At 38.6% G+C, this 22,975-nt stretch overlaps 1 protein-coding gene across 2 annotated transcripts in view; it reads right to left on the bottom strand.

Annotated features, from left to right (window-relative positions):
- Positions 1-22,975, bottom strand: part of FAM126A (family with sequence similarity 126 member A) — a 46,803-nt gene that overhangs the window by 9,806 nt on the left and 14,022 nt on the right. For both annotated transcript variants that reach the window (XM_029910983.1, XM_029910984.1), the window contains exons 4-9: positions 19,734-19,814; positions 19,196-19,311; positions 16,196-16,291; positions 7,194-7,310; positions 6,271-6,358; positions 5,428-5,587 (exon numbers count right to left, since the gene is read on the bottom strand). In XM_029910983.1, the coding sequence (XP_029766843.1) occupies positions 5,428-5,587; positions 6,271-6,358; positions 7,194-7,310; positions 16,196-16,291; positions 19,196-19,311; positions 19,734-19,814 (658 nt within the window). The remainder of the gene's footprint in view (positions 1-5,427; positions 5,588-6,270; positions 6,359-7,193; positions 7,311-16,195; positions 16,292-19,195; positions 19,312-19,733; positions 19,815-22,975) is intronic.

The raw sequence follows: 22,975 nt of genomic DNA, 5'->3' as shown, positions 1-22,975 counted from the left end.
GAAAAGCAAATTTTAAAATTAGACTAAAAGCTTATAAATTGTAAGATTCCAGACCATTAATATATGATAAAAATCTAATATTAAATAAGTCCTTATCCTTTCTATCTATACTCCATACAACTGCCGTTTACACATACTTACTATCTTCTAGTATTGGAAAAACTTTTTTTAATAATTCAAAAAACTCTACTGAAACATTAGTGATAAACAGTATATTATTTACACATGTAAACTTACTCAACATGGTGCTTGAATGCATTTTTCTATTAAATCTACAGACCCTGCTCTAGGATGTCTCACTCAACTCCTCCTCCCATGCTCTTGCTTTACAATCTTCCATTTTGTGTGTGTATGATGACAAGGAGGGGGCGATGGGTGGGCATACACATCACAGTATTAGGAAGTAAGTCAAATTTCAATACTCAGGTTGGTGGCTCAAATTTAACCATTCCATGTGAGATCAGTACATCAACCTCATAAAAGGCAGTAACTAGCTGTTGTCAGAATTAACCAAAGTACTTTCCAGTCCTTTATATCATGAAATCAGAATTTACACAGCAGTATCACCAGATCCATAGGGAGCACATCTAACCCTCAGCCAGTCCACAGAGTTTAACTACTGAATAGGCTTTATGCTGTCAACAGCCTCTCCAATTGCAAATGCTTTCTACAATTATATAAGATCCTTTTTGAAATTTCATCCTGAGCCAGCCGAGTTATGTAGCATAATTATTTTAAACTACACAGCTTTTCAGATGCCCTTGTGTATCGCCATATGGATTTCCCAGTTTTTGGGATTAAGTGGTTTAACACATTTTTCCCCACTGCTTTTCTCTTGTCTTAGTTTTGGAATTGAGTCTAATTCCAGTAAGTCATTACATTAAAAAAAAAATTAAAAAAAAAAATCAACCTTCTGTTTTTTTTTTTGTCGTCATAAGTCCACAATTCTCCAACTAAACTACTGTACTTGGATGCTCCCAGAAGTTTGTGAAGATTAGTCTGTACTAGAAGACATCATAATACTGTACTTCCGTTCTAAGAGTTCAAATTATTCCTAAATGTCTCCAGAGAATAGATCTTAACTGCATTCTCTTTTCAGCTCATATGTTGGTAAGTTTTCCCTACAACTATTCCAAAAACTGAACTTTTTCATAAGAGGGTGTTCTATCCCCAGTACTTAACTATTGGTATTAGGAAGTTTGAGATGTCAGAAGTCACCCCACTTTCACAGAATCAGGGCCTGTGCTTTTCAGTGTAAAGTGTTCCTTATGTAATGCATTTGACATCAGCAGCTAATAGCTGTAAACATCATGAAATCCCCATCCTCTTGGATTTCTGCATAGAGGAAATTTTACTGGCAAGTCAAAGCCATTTTCCTCAAACAAATATAAAAGTAATTCACTGAAGTTCTTAGAACTATTATATGATGCACCTACCAGCAAGAACAAGATTTGGGCTAAACAGCACATTTTGATTAACTTAGTCCACACACCTCCACCCATAAATGGTCTACAGCAAAGAAAGAATTTTCTTGAGATAGCAGCTTGTCAGTGTGTCATTTGTATTCCAAATACTTTTATACTGTGCAGTCCATTTAAATCCCTATTTTCTGCACCAAGACATCTAGCTTGTCAGTGTTTCTACTAAACAACAATAAACTAATCTCAAAACTCCTTTAATTTTTAAAAAACTGATATCAAGTTTCAGCTAAGACTAACTTTGTATTCGTGTCATGAGCAGGGATCCTCTGCATATTCTAGTAAGAGCCCCCAGACGAATATAAACAAGAGATGATGAGTTTAACAATATAGTCAGTAGAGTAGCCTTCACAAGCCCTCCCCCTTCTTGCCACCAACTCAGATGTTCACCCTCGTTCAGACCATCTTCTCTCCACAACACACGTCTCTAAAGGGCATTCCCATTTTCTCTCCCCACCTTCAGTCTCTCTGCTGACTTATCACATCTGCAGGTAGTTCATAAAACAAACAGCAACCACCGCCTGCTACTCCCATGGGTGGGGCAGGTAGCTGCCTCTTCACATCTTGTTTCCATGGCTGAATATTCCAGGGGCAGTTGGCAGAATGAGAGGGAGCAGGTAGACAGATGGATAGGTGGTTTCAAAGCAGCTGCTATCCATCCCCCGCACCACAAGAGAGACACACTTCATGATAGTAAAGGGTAGGAGGTAGCAAGGTAGGAGATATGGCACATCCAATCCCTGGCTGATGTTCTTGTTCTTACCTTCTACCCACAGGCCAGGAAAAAGTGAGGAAGCCCTTGGAACCCCACTATTCCAAGTGTGATAGCAATATCTTTTTCAGGATTCTCTGGTCTATAAGCTCCTAATCACTGCAGGAGCTGTTGGTTCAAGATTTATGTCCAAAACCCAAACCTAATACAGCTCTGCAGAAGAAATTCATCGGGAATTAATAAGTCAGTTCCCACTGCAACACTAGAGTTACTTCACAGTATTTTGATCTGTATAATGAGTTTATCTACATCAAATTTGGAGAACGGTTCAAGGAAGTCTTTCCTCCACCCTCCTCCCAGAAAAGTACACCCCGACCCCTCAGAAAAAGCAGCAGCTGTTATGTTTGAGGATTTTTTCCCACTCTATATATTACATTTAATGGCCTGTTAAGAAAGCCTGTTCCGCCTGGATTTATGATTCAGGAAGAAATTCATGCTGTCCAATAGTCAGGGTTTTTGCTAGAATTTTTATAAACAACATTTTGGAAGTGAGGCTGACCGAAATTGGTATAATGCACAGAGCCTTTTCCATTTATAACCCCCCAAAAGCCTTGTCAGTCATTGAGCAGATATTTCAGATTCACTTTTGGCATACTGGAATGAGAGATATCTAATGACAGGATATTAGGGACACCCAATCATTTTTGGCTGAAAAGTTTTGGCTACACAAGTTTATTCCAGGAGTGCAATTTTTCCCTGTTAAACCATTTGGTGCCACCATCCAAAGTCTTAGTTTGTAGTTCCCTCCCTGAATCAAATGGAATCTTGGCAAGAACTTATTTTTTTTTTTTTTTTTGTAAAAAAGCCCTTATTTTTCTCCCAAAGGTTACCCATCATTCCTTGCTTGGGTCACACTAGTTGCTTAGAATTAGATTAATATTATGCTTCTCTCTATTAACTGTCACACCATCTCTCTTCATAAGTGAATAGCTTTTTCCATGTTTTACGGGAGTCTGTTTTTCTACTAACACTATCAAACCTCTTGCCTTACTGTTATCTGTTGCAGCAAATACTTGTCCCACCCAATGTCTCTTGAACTTCGCCATCTGCATGAAGCATGATCCCTGCAAGAAGGCAATATCAAAGCATGATTTTTGTAAAGACTGCAAGACCTTTATCTTTGCTGGATAGTCAGCACCTTTAAAATGCATGAAATAAGACTTGTTAGTATTGGCCCATTATAATCCATGTTTTTATTCTGTATTATTAAAAGTGATAAAGTAGAAGACAACAGGAGAGAGTTAAATTTGCCTTCAATTTCTCTCAGAATGAAACAGATCCACTGTCTTTACTCTATGCTTCCCTGTATCAATGAGTTTGAATTACCAACATCAAAGCCACACAGAGGAGCAAGATTAAAGACAATGTGACAACTGGCTAAACCATGTTCAGAGATGGTTTCTTGATTAAAACTCTGAGCCACGATTTGCTTGAGAGTTGCTGGCCCCTTACTGATTTCAAGGAGATTCTGACAGGTCTTAGGCAGCAGCAGATCCTGCCTTACTTTCTTCCGCTCTAATTAGAAAGGGCCAGTAGCCATTTTGCACACTGTAGGCTGATATACTCCCTTGCACTATGATTTCAGTTAGTAATAACTATAGCACTTGTCACCTCCACCACTGGCTCTGACCCATAAATAGCCATCTCTTAGGACCATTGCACTCAACCTGTTTTCATTGATACTTAAACACTTTTCATGAAGAGATTGATGTAAATATTACCACAATGGGCATTATTGTATGTCAAGGTAAATAAGCGAGAGTTTTGTAGATTTAATCTTGCTTTAAAACTAAACACCACTACAAATTTGGATATTCTATTTTTTTTTTAAATCAGCACTTCTCCAAGATCACTAGGTCATTCACCATTTTTTAAACAGCCTTGTAGTAATTTTGTTGCTAATTATACTGCCTATATAATAATGATGCCTATCATAGTAATGCCAACACTGAGCCCATCCCAAAACAGTCAAAACATCAATTAAAGATAAAGAATGACCATATTATATAAGAGCCAATATTAACGATCTTCACCGGCTCTCAACCCAAGGTGGTAAACCTCTACCCCGATATAACACTGTCCTCAGGAGCCAAAAAATCTTACCGCTTTATAGGTGAAACCGTGTTATATTGAACTTGCTTTGATCCACCGGAGTGCGCAGCTCCGCCCCCCCGGAGCACTGCTTTACCGCGTTATATCCGAATTCATGTTATATCGGGTCACGTTATATCGAGGTAGACGTGTAGTTACAAGGCCTTAGGCACAGCAAGTGATCAAGAGCACTGATCTGTGCTGGACTTGCTCTTCCTTCTCAGACTGGAGAAGAGGAGTGCAGATAATGGACTATGCAAAAACAGAAGCCTTAACGTGCTGTTTTTTGCCAGCCCAGACTGATTAAAGACCTCTGATGAGGTTTTTTTTTTTTAAGCTTCTAATCTTTCATAATGATAATTAATACAATTGTAACATGACCATCTTTTCCTACTCTACACCCTGCCCAGCTTTCTTTGAGCATTTTGCATGAAGGTTCTATGGGAAGAACATTACCTCCTTAAATTACTTTGGTTATTGCAACTAATAATTGCTTCATTTTGGACACAAATCTGGGACACCCTGTAACAGATATTTGATATACTAATACTTCCAGTTAAATAAATGGTATGTGTAACTTCTTTAGCTACAGATTCAAGAATTTTGTACAGTCCTACATTTTAAAATAAAACCAAAAATTTGAAGAACTGAATAGCTGAGGAGTGAAACAGATCAAATGTTCACTCAGAGCTACGGCAAGGAAATCTTTATTCCCCGGTTAGGAAAAAGGAATCTGTTACTGGCAGTTAAGTCTCAGTATATAATAGCTCACTCAGGATAAGCTCACTCAATAGCACAGTGGCTCAAACATCCTACTGGGCAATACTCAATATCTAGTCAAATTCACAATACAGACCCAAGTGAGCTGCTAAGGCTGCTCTGTTCATACTCTTCAGAGAAAGATCCATGATATTGGATTTTAAAGAGACTAGTATATAGCAGCTTTCACTCACTAACCAGAGACATTTTGGTTAAGATTAAAATTAAATAGAAGATGTGTTCATTACTCTTAGAATTTCAACTTTTTTAAAAAAATAGCTCTAATACAAAAAGCATAACATTTAATGTGTACAGTGTGTTTCTTACCATGTCTCTTCCACCTATGCCCCCTGATGGACATACTAGTCACAGCATTTCTTGATATTCTAGATGAAGTGGGGGTAATTTCAACCTGAATGCATCTTGTACCTTCTTTACTAGATTTCATGGCACCTTGAGGCAGTGAGGCCTTTATTGCATTAGCAACCTAGGGAGGAAAAATCTGGGTGAAGTTTTATCAAGTTTGAACTCTAACAGAAGTACTATTTACAGTAATTAGCAGGGAATTGGAGCAATCAAATTTTTGAATTGCTCTGCTTCGACTCCGGGCAAAAACCTACTGGTCCGCGCTCCAGCTCCGGGCTCCAGCTCCGGGCTCCGCTCCAAAGCCCTGGTAATTAGAATATTTTGACAACTCTGGGGAAAAATATAATACCACATGCAATCTGAGATCAGCTATGATCATAAGGTTCAAAGTAAGTATCAAAGATTAGACTAAAATCTGTTTGCAATTATGCCTTTATTTCCTGGTGGTTTGAAGTCTTAAATCAAGCAACCAGCACAATGCTTTAAAGAGCTACTTTGACAGTAGTCCCCATTTAAAACAATGACTACTTACCACATCCTTCATGGTGCTTTTGAGCCTCCCCCAAGGCTTTAAATTCTACTTTTCCATTGTTTGAGTGCACAAAGTAAAATTACTTTTGGGGCGGGGGGGGGAGGGAGGAGGAGTATTAAAAATGCATGCTTCCAAGCATCTTTAGCATAGGTAGGACACCAATGATCCCCTGTGGCCCTATGGTTCATTATAATGCTGCATCACCAGCATGATTTACAGTTTAGTAACTTTGTATCTAGATTTGTATAGAAAAATCCCAACATAATACCTACCAGCAGTGGTTCTGGATACAACTCCAGCTGAGCTCTATATAAAATGTCATCCATTGCTTTACGAGCTAGATCCCATTCTCCATTATAACTAGAAAAATTATAATTAAGTATGATTACCAAGTTTTATAAACTGTACCCTCATTTTTATCTCAAGTAATAGCGGTCTCTCTCTCCTTGGTCACATTACCTTCAAAACATTAACAACCTTATTTAGAAATCAGTTCAGGTGAGTCACTAATAAGAACAAAAAGTACAGGGAAACAATTCTCTTATAAACAGTTTTGACTTTTTAATTAAAGAAAAAGAAATGCAAGTTTAAAAGCAGTTTGTTTATAATCAATAACTTACACTCCTGAGTGGTTTAATTTTAGGTAAACATTCAACTAGTTGTTGCATTTTAGTTATGGAATTTCAATAGAAGTTGCATAGCTAGTGTGCTGTCTGCTGTTCCACATTTTGAATATTTACTAATGTTGTGAACAAGTCTATGGGATCAGTTATTTCAGTTAATACAACATCAAAATTCAGTTAGTTTACCTGTGAACATTAGTGGATAAGAGTGTTGAAGACAACAGAAGCAATAATGTGGATGTGGCAAGAAAAAATTAAGATTGAAATAAATTTTCCAAAACTGGACCCACATTTGTCACTTCTAAGCATGAACATGTATGTGAGTAAGAATGCATATGGGATGAATAGATACACTAGTTGCAAATGGTTATTAAAAATATTCTGATATTAATTCAATTTGCCAAGTGGAATTTTCCCCCCCAAACTGCATGCTTCATTGCCGCATACAGAATTATCCTATTAGGAGAATATACTCCTAAACATAATTCTGCCAGTCATGAATTAACAGGTATGAAAGGACATCTGCGATAGAGTATACAAGTTAAGCTGTCATATGTATTTCGTAAACTTACAAGGCATAGTAAATCCCAGTTAGCATTTGCACCATGAATTCAGAAGAAACTGGAATCCTGCTATTTACTCCTTTGTATTTTCTTACTTGTTGTCGAGGATATCCACAGACACAGATTCTAGAGAAACCATGCATTTGGCATTAGTACAGCTGTTAATTTAGATAACTCCATATCTAAAATATTACAAAACTAAGAAGAGTTTGCTATATGCCACAGCCAGAAGTGGAAACCACAAAGTGAATCCATCCAGCAATCAATTTTTCTGAACCAGATCACTCATATATCCATTTTGAAAAATAGATGCAAAATAAGTGTTCAAAATGCCCTCTACTGGTACAGCGTGAGTCCTTCATACTTCATTACACACAAAAGAAATTTAAGTAACTCATGCTACAAGCATATGGCAAACAAAATACGAAAGTATCAAATTACTCATGATACTATACTTCTCAAACACACACTAGTGAATTTACCATATGTTGCTCCTCATAAAATGAAATTACCTTTGCCAGTATTGCAGCATATTACATGCTCTAAATTTACAAAGTTACTCTAAAAATGGTAAAAATCTTTTCTGCTTTGATGCAAGTTTTCAATTAGATTCCATCACAGATTGTAACTTATGTGGCTTTTGTAGATCAAAAATGAAACTTGACACACATAGTAAATCACTGAATATACATTAATAGACTTTTAATTAAGTTTTGTTATGATGTCTTCCTCAAGGTGGAAACTGGAAGATATTAAAGATCAGAAACTAATTTTGAACTGTTATAATGAAATACTCTCTTAGCAGATACTTTATCCTTGTAACACTCCCCTGATTTCTGTTTGCAGTTTACAGTAACTAGTACATACATCTGACCTTTTCTGCCATAAACATAAGAAATGAATTTGAGACTGAGTCCAAAGATCTTCTATTGAACAGTGTCTTCAGGTACCAATAGTTCTTCATAGATAGGAGGTCCTATGTTTTAATCCTGGTTCTGACATTGACTTGCTGTGCATTCTTGGATATATTACTTCATCTCTCTGTGCCTCATTCTGCCACCCAGTCTTTGTCATGCCTATTTGAAATTGTAAATTCTTTAGATGAAAAACGTCTCTCTCTCTGTATGTGATTGCAGGCACTACTGTCATACAACTATTGACTGTTTCCCCTCAATCCTTTGAATCTTTTTGCTACACCTCCACATTTTCAATCTTATTTTTGTAATGCCATCCCATCGTTACAAATCTCTATTCTTCAGACATCAATATTTTCTTCCTATGTTAGAATTATTTTTATATAAACATAGAAAAAATTATATCACCAGGCTCCCTAACATGGTCTGTGGATATCCGCAGATATAAAGTAGATATCCACAGATTTGCAGGACTCTAGATATAAAATTTGGATCCACATCCATCCATGATCCACAAACATGGTCTGTGGATATCCGCAGATTTGCGGGGCTCTAATTATGTGGTAGGAGTGATTGCATGCTGCATGAATTTTTATAGGCCTCCTACATGTCTGAAGAGGATTTTTGATGGTTTTGTTGGGGGAATGAAGCTAATTTTACATTTAGTTATCCTTAAGTGTGTGGTCTCATGCCCCAAGTCTGTCTTGACAGTAGTGATTATGAGCATTCATTTTGATCTATAAGTGATCTGAGCAGCATCTGGATCCACAGCGTTTATATTTGGATTTTATGTGATTTAACAGATAGTCAATGAAGGGAAACACTCAGAATGTGAACCCATAAATTAAACTGCATTTCTGAGTTCAGCAAACATTCATGAGTTTTATTTCATGCTTCACAAAATAAGAGACAGTCTTCTCATTTGAAGGGTATCCAACTGGCTATGTTTTTCTGCATGTCTTCATCACTAGTAAACTTGACCCAACCAAGGTCTATAATCCAATTACAATTAATCTAGTACACTGTAATACACATACATTGGGTCAACCTTACTGGTGATGATGTATAAGTAGCAAAGGATACAACTTAGCCTTTAGATCCCAGGTGATTTAGCAAATAGAAAGAAAAAACAAACATTTTTTCCTTAAAGTGCTCAGCCACAATGAGAAAAAAAAAAAACAGTGCCAGGTTTAGCTATGCAGTTTACTCTCACACATTCTACTCTTAGACAAATGCTGACTAGAAAATTTCCAAGAGGCAGTAATACAAATATTGTTTAAAAGTGTTTATGGGTTCCAGAAAAAAAATCCCACTTTTATAGTCTTTTCTATTTTCATCTTTGCAGGGCATAACCTAGAGTATTTTTCTGGTAACCTAAAAGTTTTCTTAACCAATAAATTCTTGCCTCTGATACTGAACATCTAGACAGATGGCAATGAGGATAAAGATGTGAAATTAGGAAAACTGAACTTTTCTTGTATATTTAAGGGTGTTTTCCTAGTCTCTATAGTTTATGAAATGGAAGAAGTTGTAGGCTATAAGATAATCAGGGACTGGAGAAAAGGATTATGGAGTTGTTTTGTGGACTAAGTTATATGAGTATGCTAGCTAGATTTTCCACTAGTGCTTTCAGTCGCTACAGCAGAGGCATTTGTCATTTCTTCTGGATCCATTTTCCACCTCCTCTTTTTTTTTCCAGAAACTGAGTTTCCTTGGTAACCATGCTTGCTCGATTCTGGATCAGGCACTTTCCTGCGTCACTCACTCTGGCTTTCCATGTTCTTTTAAGGTTGCAAAGTCAAGCACTCAAAAGTTAGGAAATGACAGAATTTAGGCTGCCCTGAAACTTTAATTTGGTCCCTCGTGTGTATAGATTAAAAACAGTCTAATTATATGACCCTGCTTCATTCCGCGCACAGGGAATGAAGCAGCTGTTCAACATTTTTATCATCATCCAGTCAATGGCCCGTCTCCTTACTGCATGCCAGCCAAAGCCTGCAAAGAATGGTGAATACTTGGGAAGATGGGCTACGGAGATCATATGCTGGGCCTGGGATAGGGGTTTGTCAGGAAAGCCTGACCCAGCTTCTCTCCCCTCCTGCTCCTGGAGTTCCACATGCAATGTGTTTTGCAGTTGCAGGAGAGACATGGTTCTGGCCTTAGATGAGAACCTGTTACAAAATTTTGGCATTATGCCAAAATAACTGAACAACCACAAATGACAGAAGAGGGAAAATTATTTTCAAAAGTTTGTCTCAGCTAAACCCTAAGAAATTAAATGGGACAAAGCAGCAGCACTTCCCTGGTCTTGGTTTATCCCTGCCCAATTTCAAAGGTTTGCAGCAAACAGTGATATTCGAGCTTCTCAAACAAATGATGCAACCATTTATGATACAATATGTTAGGCACCACCTGGGGGTGGTGCTCCCCCTATAATTAAGAGTCTGATTCAAGTAGCCTTGAGCTGTCAACCCTTGTTTGTTCAACTTATATAAAAATTAGTTCCCAGAGAACTAGATCCTGCTGATGGGTTAAAAAAATAACTGCAACACAGAGCACTGCAAAAGCTGTGGAATTTGCTTTAATTAAACTAGCACTGAAACCCAAAGCCAGGAATTCCAGAATGTCTGGAACTCAAGATTGAGAGAGGTCTATTTTCACTCTCTTACATAAAGAGAGAATAAGATCTCTAAACCCTTGAGTAGGTTAGAGAGTTAGGTTGTTTTCAGGAGAGTACCCACAATCTGACAGCTTCCTCTTTCTTGAAGTCAGATTGCCTCATGCCCAGAGAAAAGCCTGAAGCAAGAGGGACTCTGAGGAAATCCTCTGACTCACTGTCTGTTCAGTCCATGGTTTAATCATGGACAGCTTTATTAGATATGGTGGGGCCCAATGGCCTTAGATCAGTCTGGAGCTAGGAGGATTAACTTCCATGCAAATATGGCAATGGTCTGCTAGACTGCCTAGAAAAAACCCATATCAAGTCATCTGTTTGCCCCAGATTTCTTAAACCTTCCTGAACTACCTCCTTGCTTTTGTGTTTGTTTTGGAGGTCCATACACAGTCAAAGTTTGTCTCATTTTTTATACATCTCCTTGTCTACCACAAGATTTCATATTTCCCCAGGCTCACCAGCAGGTTACTTTAATCAAACCACTGTACTTTTGATGCTTCCTGCTCTCCCATCTGTCAGTAATTCACAGAAGTTGTTTATTGCTGCCCCTTTATCTAAGCCCACAATGGTTTCACTGTTGAAAAGGTTGGGACAGTGCAACAAATAAAGTTAGTTAAAAATGAAATCCTCCATCAGATACTTGACTGCCACAGCATACAACCCCCAGTGGTCTATTCCTGTTGAGATTCATGCATGGAATAGTTTTAAATGTTCTGCTTCTGACTGCATTCTGTGAATGGTCTGGATCTTCATGTCAACCTTCCTTTGAACAAAGATTTATTCCAGTCAAGTCTGCTTCTTCTCTTGAGCTCCAATTTTGGTATCTCAGCCTTGTCAACAAGCTCTAGTATTTTTGGATGTTCCTACGTATTGGAACTTGAGACATATTGAATGTCTCACTCATGAGGAGGATCTTTTTAATCAGTGACAAACTTTTTAAAAGCCACATATATTTTCTTGAAATGAGAGAGCTGACAGCTTGGTTTTGAAGGACAGTTCTGTGGAATTTTGATTTAGTTGGTAGGGAGGAACAGTGGACACACCTACCTTCTCCCTCCCCTTCACTGATACCATACTCATCATTATAGCATCTCCATGCTTAATTCACACGCTCTCCTTCTAGCAGAGGCTTATGAGGCTATAGAACATTAAGACATACTGGTAATATTTTACATGGCATCACAGAAGAGGCAGACGAACAAGACAGATTTGGCTAAGATCTTGCTCGAACTACTTGTTTCTGTTGCTGCAGAAACCAAACTAATCTCTGGCTCCCAAATGAAGCCTGCAGAAAAAGCCCCAAAGACTAACATTCATTTCAGAGGGGGAAAAAAAGTATCAGTTTTTCTGTGCTAGGGACTTTCAGTGTTGCCAAAGCTTCTGAGGCATGATAGCTTCATTTCTTTGTGATCGTCCCATAATCTTGCATCTCTGTCAAAAGAACACATGAGGACACTGGCAAGTACTAATTTTCCACCATGACCCACTAACTGCTCAACTCCATGTCTTCTGTATGTTGGTGCAGGGATTGGGCTAGCACATGTGTCCTTATGATCAGTTCTTACTTCTGAGGAGGATATAGTGGCCCAGTGACTATACATGATAGCGCTAGAGTGGTATTTTAGGTTCCCTGATGGTGCTTTTCTGCAGGGACATGCATAATGGCTGGAGTGGTGCTGGTGCTTCTCGCTGTTGCAGAGGTCACACTTGAAGGCAATGTGGGCGGGCGGGGGGAAGGCAATGCCTTTACATCAGGCTGTATGCATTATGGGCACTATGTAGGAGCAAGAGAAATATGGCTGATTGATTGATTGATTGATTTACTCAATCAGTCTCCTTATCTGAAGGTACAATCTTGGTGGTGGACTTTTTTCTCCCCCACAATCCCTCTTTTCCATCAAAATACATTGGTGCCTGTTCCTTCCTTTATAGTTCAGGTAGCAGGGACCTTTAATATTTGGCTGCATTAAACCCTGGTTGCAGGGGCAAATACTGGCCTGGAGCTCTTGCAGGTGTCAGCCATGTGATATACCTGGAGAGGCTAGACACTCGCACATGAGATCATGAGTCCACAGGCTGGGATTTCAAGAGATGCCACCAACCCTCTGAGGCCCAAGACCTATTTCATCTTTGCTCAGGACTCTCTCTGCCATCAAGTGTACTGATATTCCACTTAAAGAGAGAGTTGAGAGCCAGCAAATCCCTTATATATAAAGATGATGTCACAAGACATACTCTATCTGATCTGGAAACTTATGTTTGTTTGTTTTCCTTCAGTGCTTTTCCTAGATCAAGGCCTAGGGACTTAAGACTTAAAAAGCATTCAACTAAAACCCATATTGTCCAATAAATGGTTTTAGGGCACATGTGACTAGGATCCAGGGCTGTGAAATTAGATCATACACTCTTTAGGGCAGGAACCACATCCAATTTTATTTATACAGCAGACAAAATGGGGTCATAATCCCATAGGGGCCTCTGAGCACCACAGTAGCCTCAGTGTGCATTCTCTAGCATACCCATAACTAATTTTTTAGTGGATAGATGGTGACAGAACCATAGACAAGACTGATATCCATGGAGAGGACAAAGATGGAAACAATCTCCTTTTCTGAAGCATGACCTATAGGATTGAGGTATATTAGCAAGTTATTGTGGGAAAGTCTGTATTGCCATCATCCATCTTTCTTGATCTAAAAAAGGTATATTTTGGAGACAAATATAAATGTACAATAACTGCAATGGTTATCACTTGCAATCTGCCTGACACTTTGCATGTTGATTTCAGTACGCATTCAACAAGAAAGAAACCTAAAAGAGATTTTATCTTTGGATCATCAGAGCAAAAGACGAAAAAAAAAAGGAGTCATGCTGAGACTCATGTACTCCTACTAGAACCAGCATCTGAGACAGGGAGTAGAGATTATGAAATAAGCTTCAGTGAACAATATGCTTATTTACCACTCAATAGCAGATGGCTGCTTGGTAAGTCTAGAGTAGCAGTCTGAGTCTAGGCATATAGAAAGCTAGCCAACTATGATTAAAAGCAGAGGTATTTGGCTATAATGATTGGGATTATTAGCTTTATTGCAACACCAACTACCTATATTTTTTTAACTGGGCATAGCTTCCTTAGTATGCATACATCTATTTTATGGAATGATTACTGGTAATACATGAGTAAGCATAAGACCCTTATTCTGGGAAAAATAACCAGACATTTGCTCTGATTTTCAGCTACACTTATTTTTTTTTAAAAAGGTGTATTAGATTGAAAATAGAAATCTGTGATGTATTGTAACTGCTAAAATCATGAAAAGGCTTCCCAATCTAGCCACCCATCTGATGCCAATATCACTCAGAGCTCTAAATAGGTACCCTAGGCCAAGTTATTTTCTACCAAAAAAATCAGCTAAAATGGAAAGAGGGGAGCAGCATTCCTCTGCTACACAGCCCCAACGTAGGATAAAGATAATGAAAACAGAGGCATTCATTTCTGCTGCCACTATTACTAAAGGTATCTAAACACAGAGAATTCTGTATATATAATAAAATCAAAGATTAGGTAAATTCACATAATTGATGTGCTGCCAATGTTATCTCTAATCTTGAGTTTGACCTTTGTAAACTGATATTGTTAAAGGTTTGTCATGATGAATAGCAACAGTGTTACATTTCCAAATCTCTGTTTGATAAAAATAATTAAACCTTTCTAGAAAGGCTGTTCAGTGTAACTCAGACTTTTACTTTTATTTGGGCAGATCCTTCAGCTGAAGCATATGAAACGGAAATGCCTAAGATATCCTGCTGATTCACTTAAAATGAGGGGAAAGGGAAAATTCTTTAGAGGGAATCCCACTACCTCTTCCACAGATCCTCCTCAGACCTAGCTCATCACCAGATCCACATCCACAGGCTTAAACGCACTGAAACATATCCTGGACCTCTTGTGTAAACCTCTTCCATTCCCCTGGTTCCCTAAATTGCTTTCAGCCAGGAGATCTTTGGAAAGACTTATGGACTTGGAAGGGAGACTCTATGAGGGACTGAGGGAATTTAAGTCCTGCTATTACACAGTTCATGTTTATAGTTTTATAAGCATCAAAATGGACCATCATTCAGTACCCAAACTCATAGTGTTTATTCAGAAATGAACTTACGTTTGCACCTTGCATCTGCAGCCACTCTATTTGGTTAACCTCAAGATAACTATCAAAACTTAATGAAGCAGGATAATCAATGCCTCACTTTCCTATGCAACTCTTAACTGCCACACATTTCTGAAACCTCCTCCTCAGGTCTCCAAGATACCACTACCATCTAGCAAGATGTCAGGTACACTTCTCCGAGTATAAAAGGATTCTTTACGGTACTTACAAAAAAGAAAAAGCATCCTAATCTTATTCCCTCAGGATAAAAACAAAACAAAACAACACACAGAAACCCAAACCTGACAGCAATAGCTGCCCTTTTGAAGTTTGTGTGACAGTGCTTGAGATCTTTGAGTTAGTGACTAGTGGAAAACTGTTGTGTGTTATTGTTTATGGAATTTCAGGATTCTGGTTCTTGTTTTTATCTGCACAAGAGAGTCACTCCATACTTAACACCACCTCGCTTCAAAGTTAGCCACAAGACAAATTTGCAGGATTTGTGACAGGATGTTTGGATTTTACGAGAGTCATGTTCTTCATTGCATCTTCTTCGGTGGGTTGTATATTTATTGTGGAAAAAATGCAGGGCATTTCTTACACTTGAGCAAATAGGTCTCAAGAGTTTTCAGATGAATGACTGATTTAAGGTAAATATTAGAACAACAAATTTATGAAGCAGGTTATCATTAAGCTTAAAAGTAAGATATACTATAAACATTCATAAAACGAGAAACAAGAAATAAAAAGTGTGTATTAGTTCTTTGAATTTGTCACGTGTATTGCCACTTTCAATATCATGACAATTAAGTTTTTTAGACTTCCAAAATCTTAGTAAAATATTAAGTCAGTCAAGTTCCCAGCTGTATAGCAACAAAACTGTAAAGCATCAAAACTCAGTTTAACAAACCTTGCAATGGGATACTAGTATTAAAGGAATATCAAAAAATAAATCACTTCTGACAATTTTTACCCAGTGTTTCAACAAAAAGTTACTACTATAACTAAGATTAGAAAAAAAAATGTAGATTGTTTCATTGTTTCCCCTATTGATGAGTCTCATACAGTAAGAAGGGAAAGAAAAGCCATTTTAAAGTATAAACAATGTGACTGTAAACCAAAACAATTAACAGGATGTTTCAGGGACTACAGGTGTTCTACATAACTGTTGTATTTTCAGGTATACTACATGACAGTTTTAACTTCTTGTTTAAAACTGTCTGGACTTCACATTTCCTGTGTCCATTTAATATATTCAGTCTAAAGAACGTTTACCTTGAGCAAATTTGACACAATGATTGAAGAGAAACTGCAGGCATGTAGCTTAAGGCAGCATTATAACACAGCAGGAGGAATGTGAGCACTTCAAACCTAAAGAAAAAAATATTCAAAATGATCAAAAATGTAAGTTTAAAGTATCAACATATTTTAGTACTTTTCCCTTTTTAAAAGTGAATATAGAGAGTAAGTTAAAATATGCCATGCACAGGAACCATACAAGAGATTCTACTATAAGTAACACGAATTCATAGCATCGTAGAATCACAGAAACGTAGGTTTAGAGGGACATCAAGAAGTCATCTAGTATAGCCCCATGTGCTAAGGCAGAATCAAGTAAACATAGCGCAACCAGTGATGGGGATTCCACAAGCTCCCTTGGAAGCCTATTCCAGATCCTCACTATCCTTCTAGTTTGACAGTTTTTCCTAATATCTAATTTAAATCTTCCTTGCTGCAGTTTCCATTACTACTTATCCTATCTTCAGTGGACATGGAGAACAACTGATCACTGTCCTCTTTATACCAGCCCTAAATATATTTAAAGACTTACCAGGTCCCGCCCCCGTCTTCTATTCTCAAGACTAAACATGACCAGTTTTGGTTTTTTTGTTTGGTTTTTTTTTTAAATAAACCTTTCCTCATAGATCAGGTTTTCTAAACGTTTTAGAATTTTTGTTGCTCTTCTCCGGACTCTCTCCAGTTTTCCCATATTTTTCCCAAAGGGTGGCACCCAGAATTGGACACTATATTCCAGCTGAGGCCTCACCAGTGCCACGTAGAGTGGGACAATTACCTCCTGTTTCTTACATACAACACTCCTGTTAATACACCCCAGAATGATATTAGCCTTTTTCACAACTACAACATATGACTGATTCATTGAATTTGGGACCTATTCTAACCCCCAAATCCTTCTCAGCAGTACTATCAGCTACCAGTTATTCCCCATTTTGTAGATGTGCATTTGATTTTTCTTTAAGTGAAGTACTTTGCACTTCTATTAACTGAATTTCATCTTGTTGAATTCATGCTACAGTAGAACCTCAGAGTTACAGACACCTTGGTAATGGAACTTATCCGTAACTCTGAAATGTTTGTAACTCTGAACAAAGTGCAGTTCGGGCTCCAGATCCACAGCTGATACTCCAGGCCAGGCTTCAGCAGCAGCTGCGCTCCCTACTCAGTGCCGACATGAGTTTGCAAGCTTGTCCCCCTCCTGGGGGGGGGGGGGGATGAAAACAGTGCGTCCCCCTCCCAACCAGGGGAGAGAGGTAAAAACAGCACATCCCCCTCCCAGCCAGGAGAAGGGTAATGGGTGAAAATAGCACAGACACCAGCGCTGCTCCTGCTTTGCTGGCTCCAGCTGCATTTGGCTGGCAGCCAGTGTCTTGCAGTAAGTGGCTGTCCCACGTGTGGGTGTGGGATGGGGACAGGCAGCCCAGATGTGCCTATCTTTAAGATGCAATACAGGTACAGTACAGTATTTGCTTCCCCCTCCACTCCCCCCAGCTGCTGCCTGATTGGTTACTTCCAGTTTCACATGGCGTCCAGTTGACCGTCAGTCCGTAACTCTGGTGTTCGTATCTTTGAGGTTCTACTGTAATTCTCCAACTTGTCAAGGTTTTTTTTTTTTTAAAAAAAAATTCTAATCCTGTTCTCCAAAGCATTTGCAACCCCTTCTAGCTTGGTGCCATCTACAAGTTTTAGAAATTTACTCACCCCTCCAATACTCAAGTTATTAACAAAAATATTGGGTAGTACCAGACCCAGGACTGACCCTGAAGGACCTCACTAGATGCGTCCTTCCAGTTTGACAGCAAACCACTGATAACTACTCTGAGTACAATCTTTCAACCATTTATGCACCTACATATGGTAATTTAATCTAGACCACATTGCTCTAGTTTTCTTATGAGAATGTCATGTGGGACTGTCAAAAAACGTACTAAAAATCAAAATATATCACATTTACTGCTTCCCTCCATCCATTAGGCCAGGAACCCTGTTAAAGAAGGACATTAGATTGGTTTGGCATGACTTGTTCATGACAAATCCATGCTGATTCCTTATAACCCTATTATTCCTCTAGGTGGTCACTAACTGATTTCTTCATAATTTGTTCCAGTATCTTTCCAGGTATCAAAGTCAGGGTGACTGGCCTATAATTCCCTAAATCCTTTTTGCTCCCCTTTTTAAAGATAGGTACTATGTTTGCCCTTCTCTAGACCTCTGGAACCTCACCTGTCCTCCATGAGTTCGCAAAGTAATTCTTAACAATTCCGAGATTGCTTCAACTAGTTTCTTAAGTACCCTAGGATGAATTTCATCAGGCCCTGACAACTTGAATACTTCTAATTCACCTAAATAGTCTTGAACATGTTCTTTCCCTATTTTGTTTGTGTTCCTTCCTCCTTGTTAATATTAACTTTTGACTATCTGATCACCAGTAACCTTTTTAGTGAAGACTGAAGCAAAATAAATACCTCAGTCTTCTTGATGTCATCAGTTATTAGCTCTCCTTCCCACTAAGTAGAGGACCTAAACTTTACTTCATCTTTCTCCTAATGCATTTAAAGAATTGCTTCTTATTGCCTTTTTATGTCCCTTGTTAGGTGTAACTCATTTTGTGCCTTACTCTTTTTGATTTTGTCACATAGTGACTTAGTAACATATATCATTAAAGCTGTAGACAGAAGCAGTTAAATGGTTTAAAACTGCAAGTCAACGTTCTCCTCTTGTAGTGAAATGCAATACAAGTAGTTATTTGCAAATGTAGATTAAGATGTAATTTTAAAAATATGCCTCATGAAAGTATTTTTAAACACATATGTCTAGCAACTAATTCCTAAAATTCTAAATTACCAAGATACCTATGTACAACTGTAAACTTAGACAATATTAGATGAAAAAGAGGCAGGATAACAAAACCAAACATAATGAAGCTACTTTAACCATTTTTATGGATTTTCATGCAAGATCTTACTACAGTTTTACCTGTTTTGTGCTGTTAACATCTCTCTTTGAGGATGAGGTCCACTGTACACGACTCTGGACAAACCATGCTGGGATAAAGCTCCCTCTGTAAGAGCCATGGAACCAATGCTGGAAGGCTAAAGTGAACAGGTATTTGAATAAAGGATTCCAAACATTTGTCCTGTTAAAGTCTCATTACAAAGTGGAGTAAAAAACAGAAAAAAGATGGAAAAGTTGTACCCGTGCATACATTTTGAACTTACATAAATCTATCTGGCTGCTTTCTTATGTTATGTAATATAGCAACTGCCCTGAGATTAGGAAAAAAAGTTAGGAAACAAAGCTATGAAAAAGTTGGCACTTAAAATTGTTTTAAAAACAAGTCAAGTTTAAACGTCCTCACTAGAAGACAATAGCCACAAAAGGTATGGTTTGAAAAGTCAAGTGTGTCATTACATCATCATGTATAACAAACCGTTCACATTGCCTTCTTTAACTGGCCTCAGCATAAAAGGAAGCTACGCAGGTAACAACCGTGTATTTAAGTAATTTCACTCACTTCATGATACACTGAAGGTTTGGACAAGGATGGAATTGTGAAACTCAGCACTTTACTATGCCCCTGTTTGTCAACTATTTCCTGTAAAACACAAAAGACATCAAGGGTTACAATATTAAAATTTTTATTGTGAAAATCAGAAGAGCTCACAGTTAGCATGCAAGAAATTTTATATTCTAGGGGAAAACTCTGAATTAGTTAAATATCATTATCGGCTCTAGAATGCAAATAGTCAGCTAAAAGCTTAACGTAGCCTTGATATTTTCCCCAAAACTAAGTGTTGGCTATTTTTGAATTCACTTAAAATAAAGATATTTGTTGGTATTTGTTAATTGATACATACTGGACATTTTTAATAGTGTACAAAAGAAATATACATTTCTATAGAATCTGTTGCAAAATATTTGTCTTGAAATAGATATATAATTCTTTGGTTTAACAGTATTATCCATTATTTTTAAAAGCTATACTATACCTATTCTTTCCTACTATTGAGGAGTAAAGGCTGAAGGTGTCTAAACCTGGTAAGAAAGCCATTATTATGCTATGGAGGAGGGGGTTAACTGCATATTTAAAAAACAAACAAAAAAACACACACTTTTAATTAAGTTTTAAATCCAACTCCAGCCTAACATGATCTAACACTATCTGATAAATTATATCTCAGAATATTTGCACAAGAAACCCAAAGTTTATTAGTACATATCTACACATGGGTGAGAGGGAAGGACCCTAGAGAAACTATATTCATGGATGCAAGGGTTCAAAGAAAGGGAATTACTTTCCTGCAAGATGAGACCTTCAGAGTAACAGGCATTTTATCCCTGCATCTTAGTGCATGATTAACAGAATGAGCAAAAAAGATGTGCTAACAATGCCACAAAAGAGCACTGGTCCACAGTGCTTCAAAGCAAAGGCTTCAGAAATGGGAAACTTTGACTCAAACCTGACTGGAAGAGTGAGGGCAGAATCAACAAATGATACCCAACTGTGCTGTTGAAATCCACAGGAAAGAGAGAGCAATAAAGAATATAGCACAGCCAATATGATCATGAAGGACCCGGGACATTCAGGATACAACATGTATACTCAGCAAGCAGTAATCTGGGACTGCCAGTCAGAAGTAGGCCTGACTTACAGTCTACCCCAACTACCGCTCTCCTCAAGGGTCAAACACATCTAGGAGCTAGGGGATTTCAGTCTCATGTTAAGGTGCTAACATCCAGGAGTTAAAATTCTGCACAGATGGTATACTTAGAAAAAATATTTTCAGTTATGAACAATTTACCCCATCTTTTAGCTTTATATCTACGGATTCAGTCAGTAACATGGAATTCAGGACACACAAGGCTGTTTAAAGCATGGAACATTGTTGTTGTTTAAAGCATAGAACATTTTCTAGATAATTGAACCCTTCAACATCAGAATTTATATCTCCAAAGATAGGAGCAGAGAGAAAGTTTAAGGAGAATTGAATTTTAAGATGGTTAGATTGGAGCAGGTACACCATCCTTTGGCCAGAATATAGCTACACATCCCATCATTCTCCATGTCACCATGGATCCTTCAACTGTTGGCATTCCCTCGTTCCCTAGCCAGGAGGCAAGAGTAATTGACTAGGAGTCTGGTCTCCACAAGCTTCCAATGGACCCATAATCATCTCCAGAAAGAGGCAGATGATTACGGCTTCCATAGTCAAACTGGCCCAGAGATGGGGTGGGGGCGGGAGCCAGCCTCTGTGGCCAGAATAAGTAAAGCACCTCCTACCAGACAAGCATCACCAGAATTGTCCTTTCCAAGTACCCTACTTAGGCCTGTCTGGGAAAGAGATAAAAAAAAACATACAAAGAGAAGAACAGACTATTTGGGGGAATGCCTAGTACTTTGCTGTGCTCTCTCTGCCTGTAGAGCATTACAAGACCAAACGGCTTATGCTAAAACCAGAATACCGATTGTGGTGCAATGTCTGGCTAGGATATACGAGAGCCTTTGGGTGCCAAGACTGTTTTAGTGAGCGGTTTCCATGAGTGCTGGTAGATATGGTTATCCAATTGTCCACTTCTAGATTGACGCTTCCTGTCTGAGAAAAAAAAATTACCAGAGCCACTGAAATACTCCACTGAAGCATTCATTCCCTTCTTCTTGCCCCAGAGATCTAGAACAGATAGACAAAGCCAGAAAGGAGTAACCATGAATAGATACAGTTTGACTATGGGAGCAGCAAAGAATTCTTATCAGCCTTCCACACTAGCAGTTGCTAAATCAGACACTATTCAGGACCTTGAATCACTTGTATAAGCCCAGTGTGCCTCTACTCAACTCCAGTATCTAGTTCTTCTCAATGTGAAATGCTATCAGTTTATTTTTCAGCTAAAGTCACTTACATTTAAGACAATATTTCAGGATACCAAGTACCATACAGACACAGGTCTGGCCACACAATTTCCCTATCTGAATTGGGCCCATTCACACCAGAAAAAGGCCCAGAAGCATGGCAGGAAAACTGAACAATGAACTAAAACTCTGATCTATGCACTTCTTAACAAAATGTGGCAAGTGCACTAGCTCCTTTAGGAAGGAAATTACTTTCTCTCAACTTCTAAGGCATGCAAGCAGTTGTCCAGGACTTAAATCACTGCTCAGTGTAACAGATGATGCACTTGCCTCTACACAACCAAAACCCTTATCTGTAGCAGTCCCACAGGGATCCATCATCTCCCCACATCCCATTCCATCTAGATGAAGCCTTGAGGAGGGATTGTGAAACAGCCTGGTCTAAAATGTCTGCAAAATGCAGATCTTACCCACTTGTAATTCAGAAGCAAATAGCACCATTCTCCAGCTATCAAAAGGCTTGGCTGAGATCAGCCCCCGAATGAGGAGCAGCTAGATTAAGCGAATCTTGGAAAGACTGAGGTGATTTGGGATAGAGAAACATTTTGAAGAATTTGTTCTCTCTCTCATATAACCCTCAGTTGAAGACATTTGTCTGCAGAGTGTTAAACAGTCAACACCCGTTTTGTTCCCTCAAAACAGTGTTTCCCAAACTTTGGACGCCACTTGTTTAGGGAAAGCCCCTGACGGGCTGGGCCGGTTTGTTTACCTGCCGCGTCCGCAGGTTCGATCGCAGCTCCCACTGGCCGCGGTTCGCTGCTCCAGGCCAATGGGAGCTGCTGGCCGCCGCTTCCAGCAGCTCCCATTGGCCTAGAGCAGCGAACCGCGGCCAGTGGGAGCCGCGATCG

This window comes from Terrapene carolina, unplaced genomic scaffold, assembly GCF_002925995.2.
Source record: "Terrapene carolina triunguis isolate 2854851 unplaced genomic scaffold, T_m_triunguis-2.0 Scaffold84, whole genome shotgun sequence".
In the NCBI taxonomy this organism is placed as follows: domain Eukaryota; kingdom Metazoa; phylum Chordata; order Testudines; family Emydidae; genus Terrapene; species Terrapene triunguis.
Note: the sequence above shows the minus strand (reverse complement) of the source record. Positions and strands in the feature narration are given on the sequence as shown.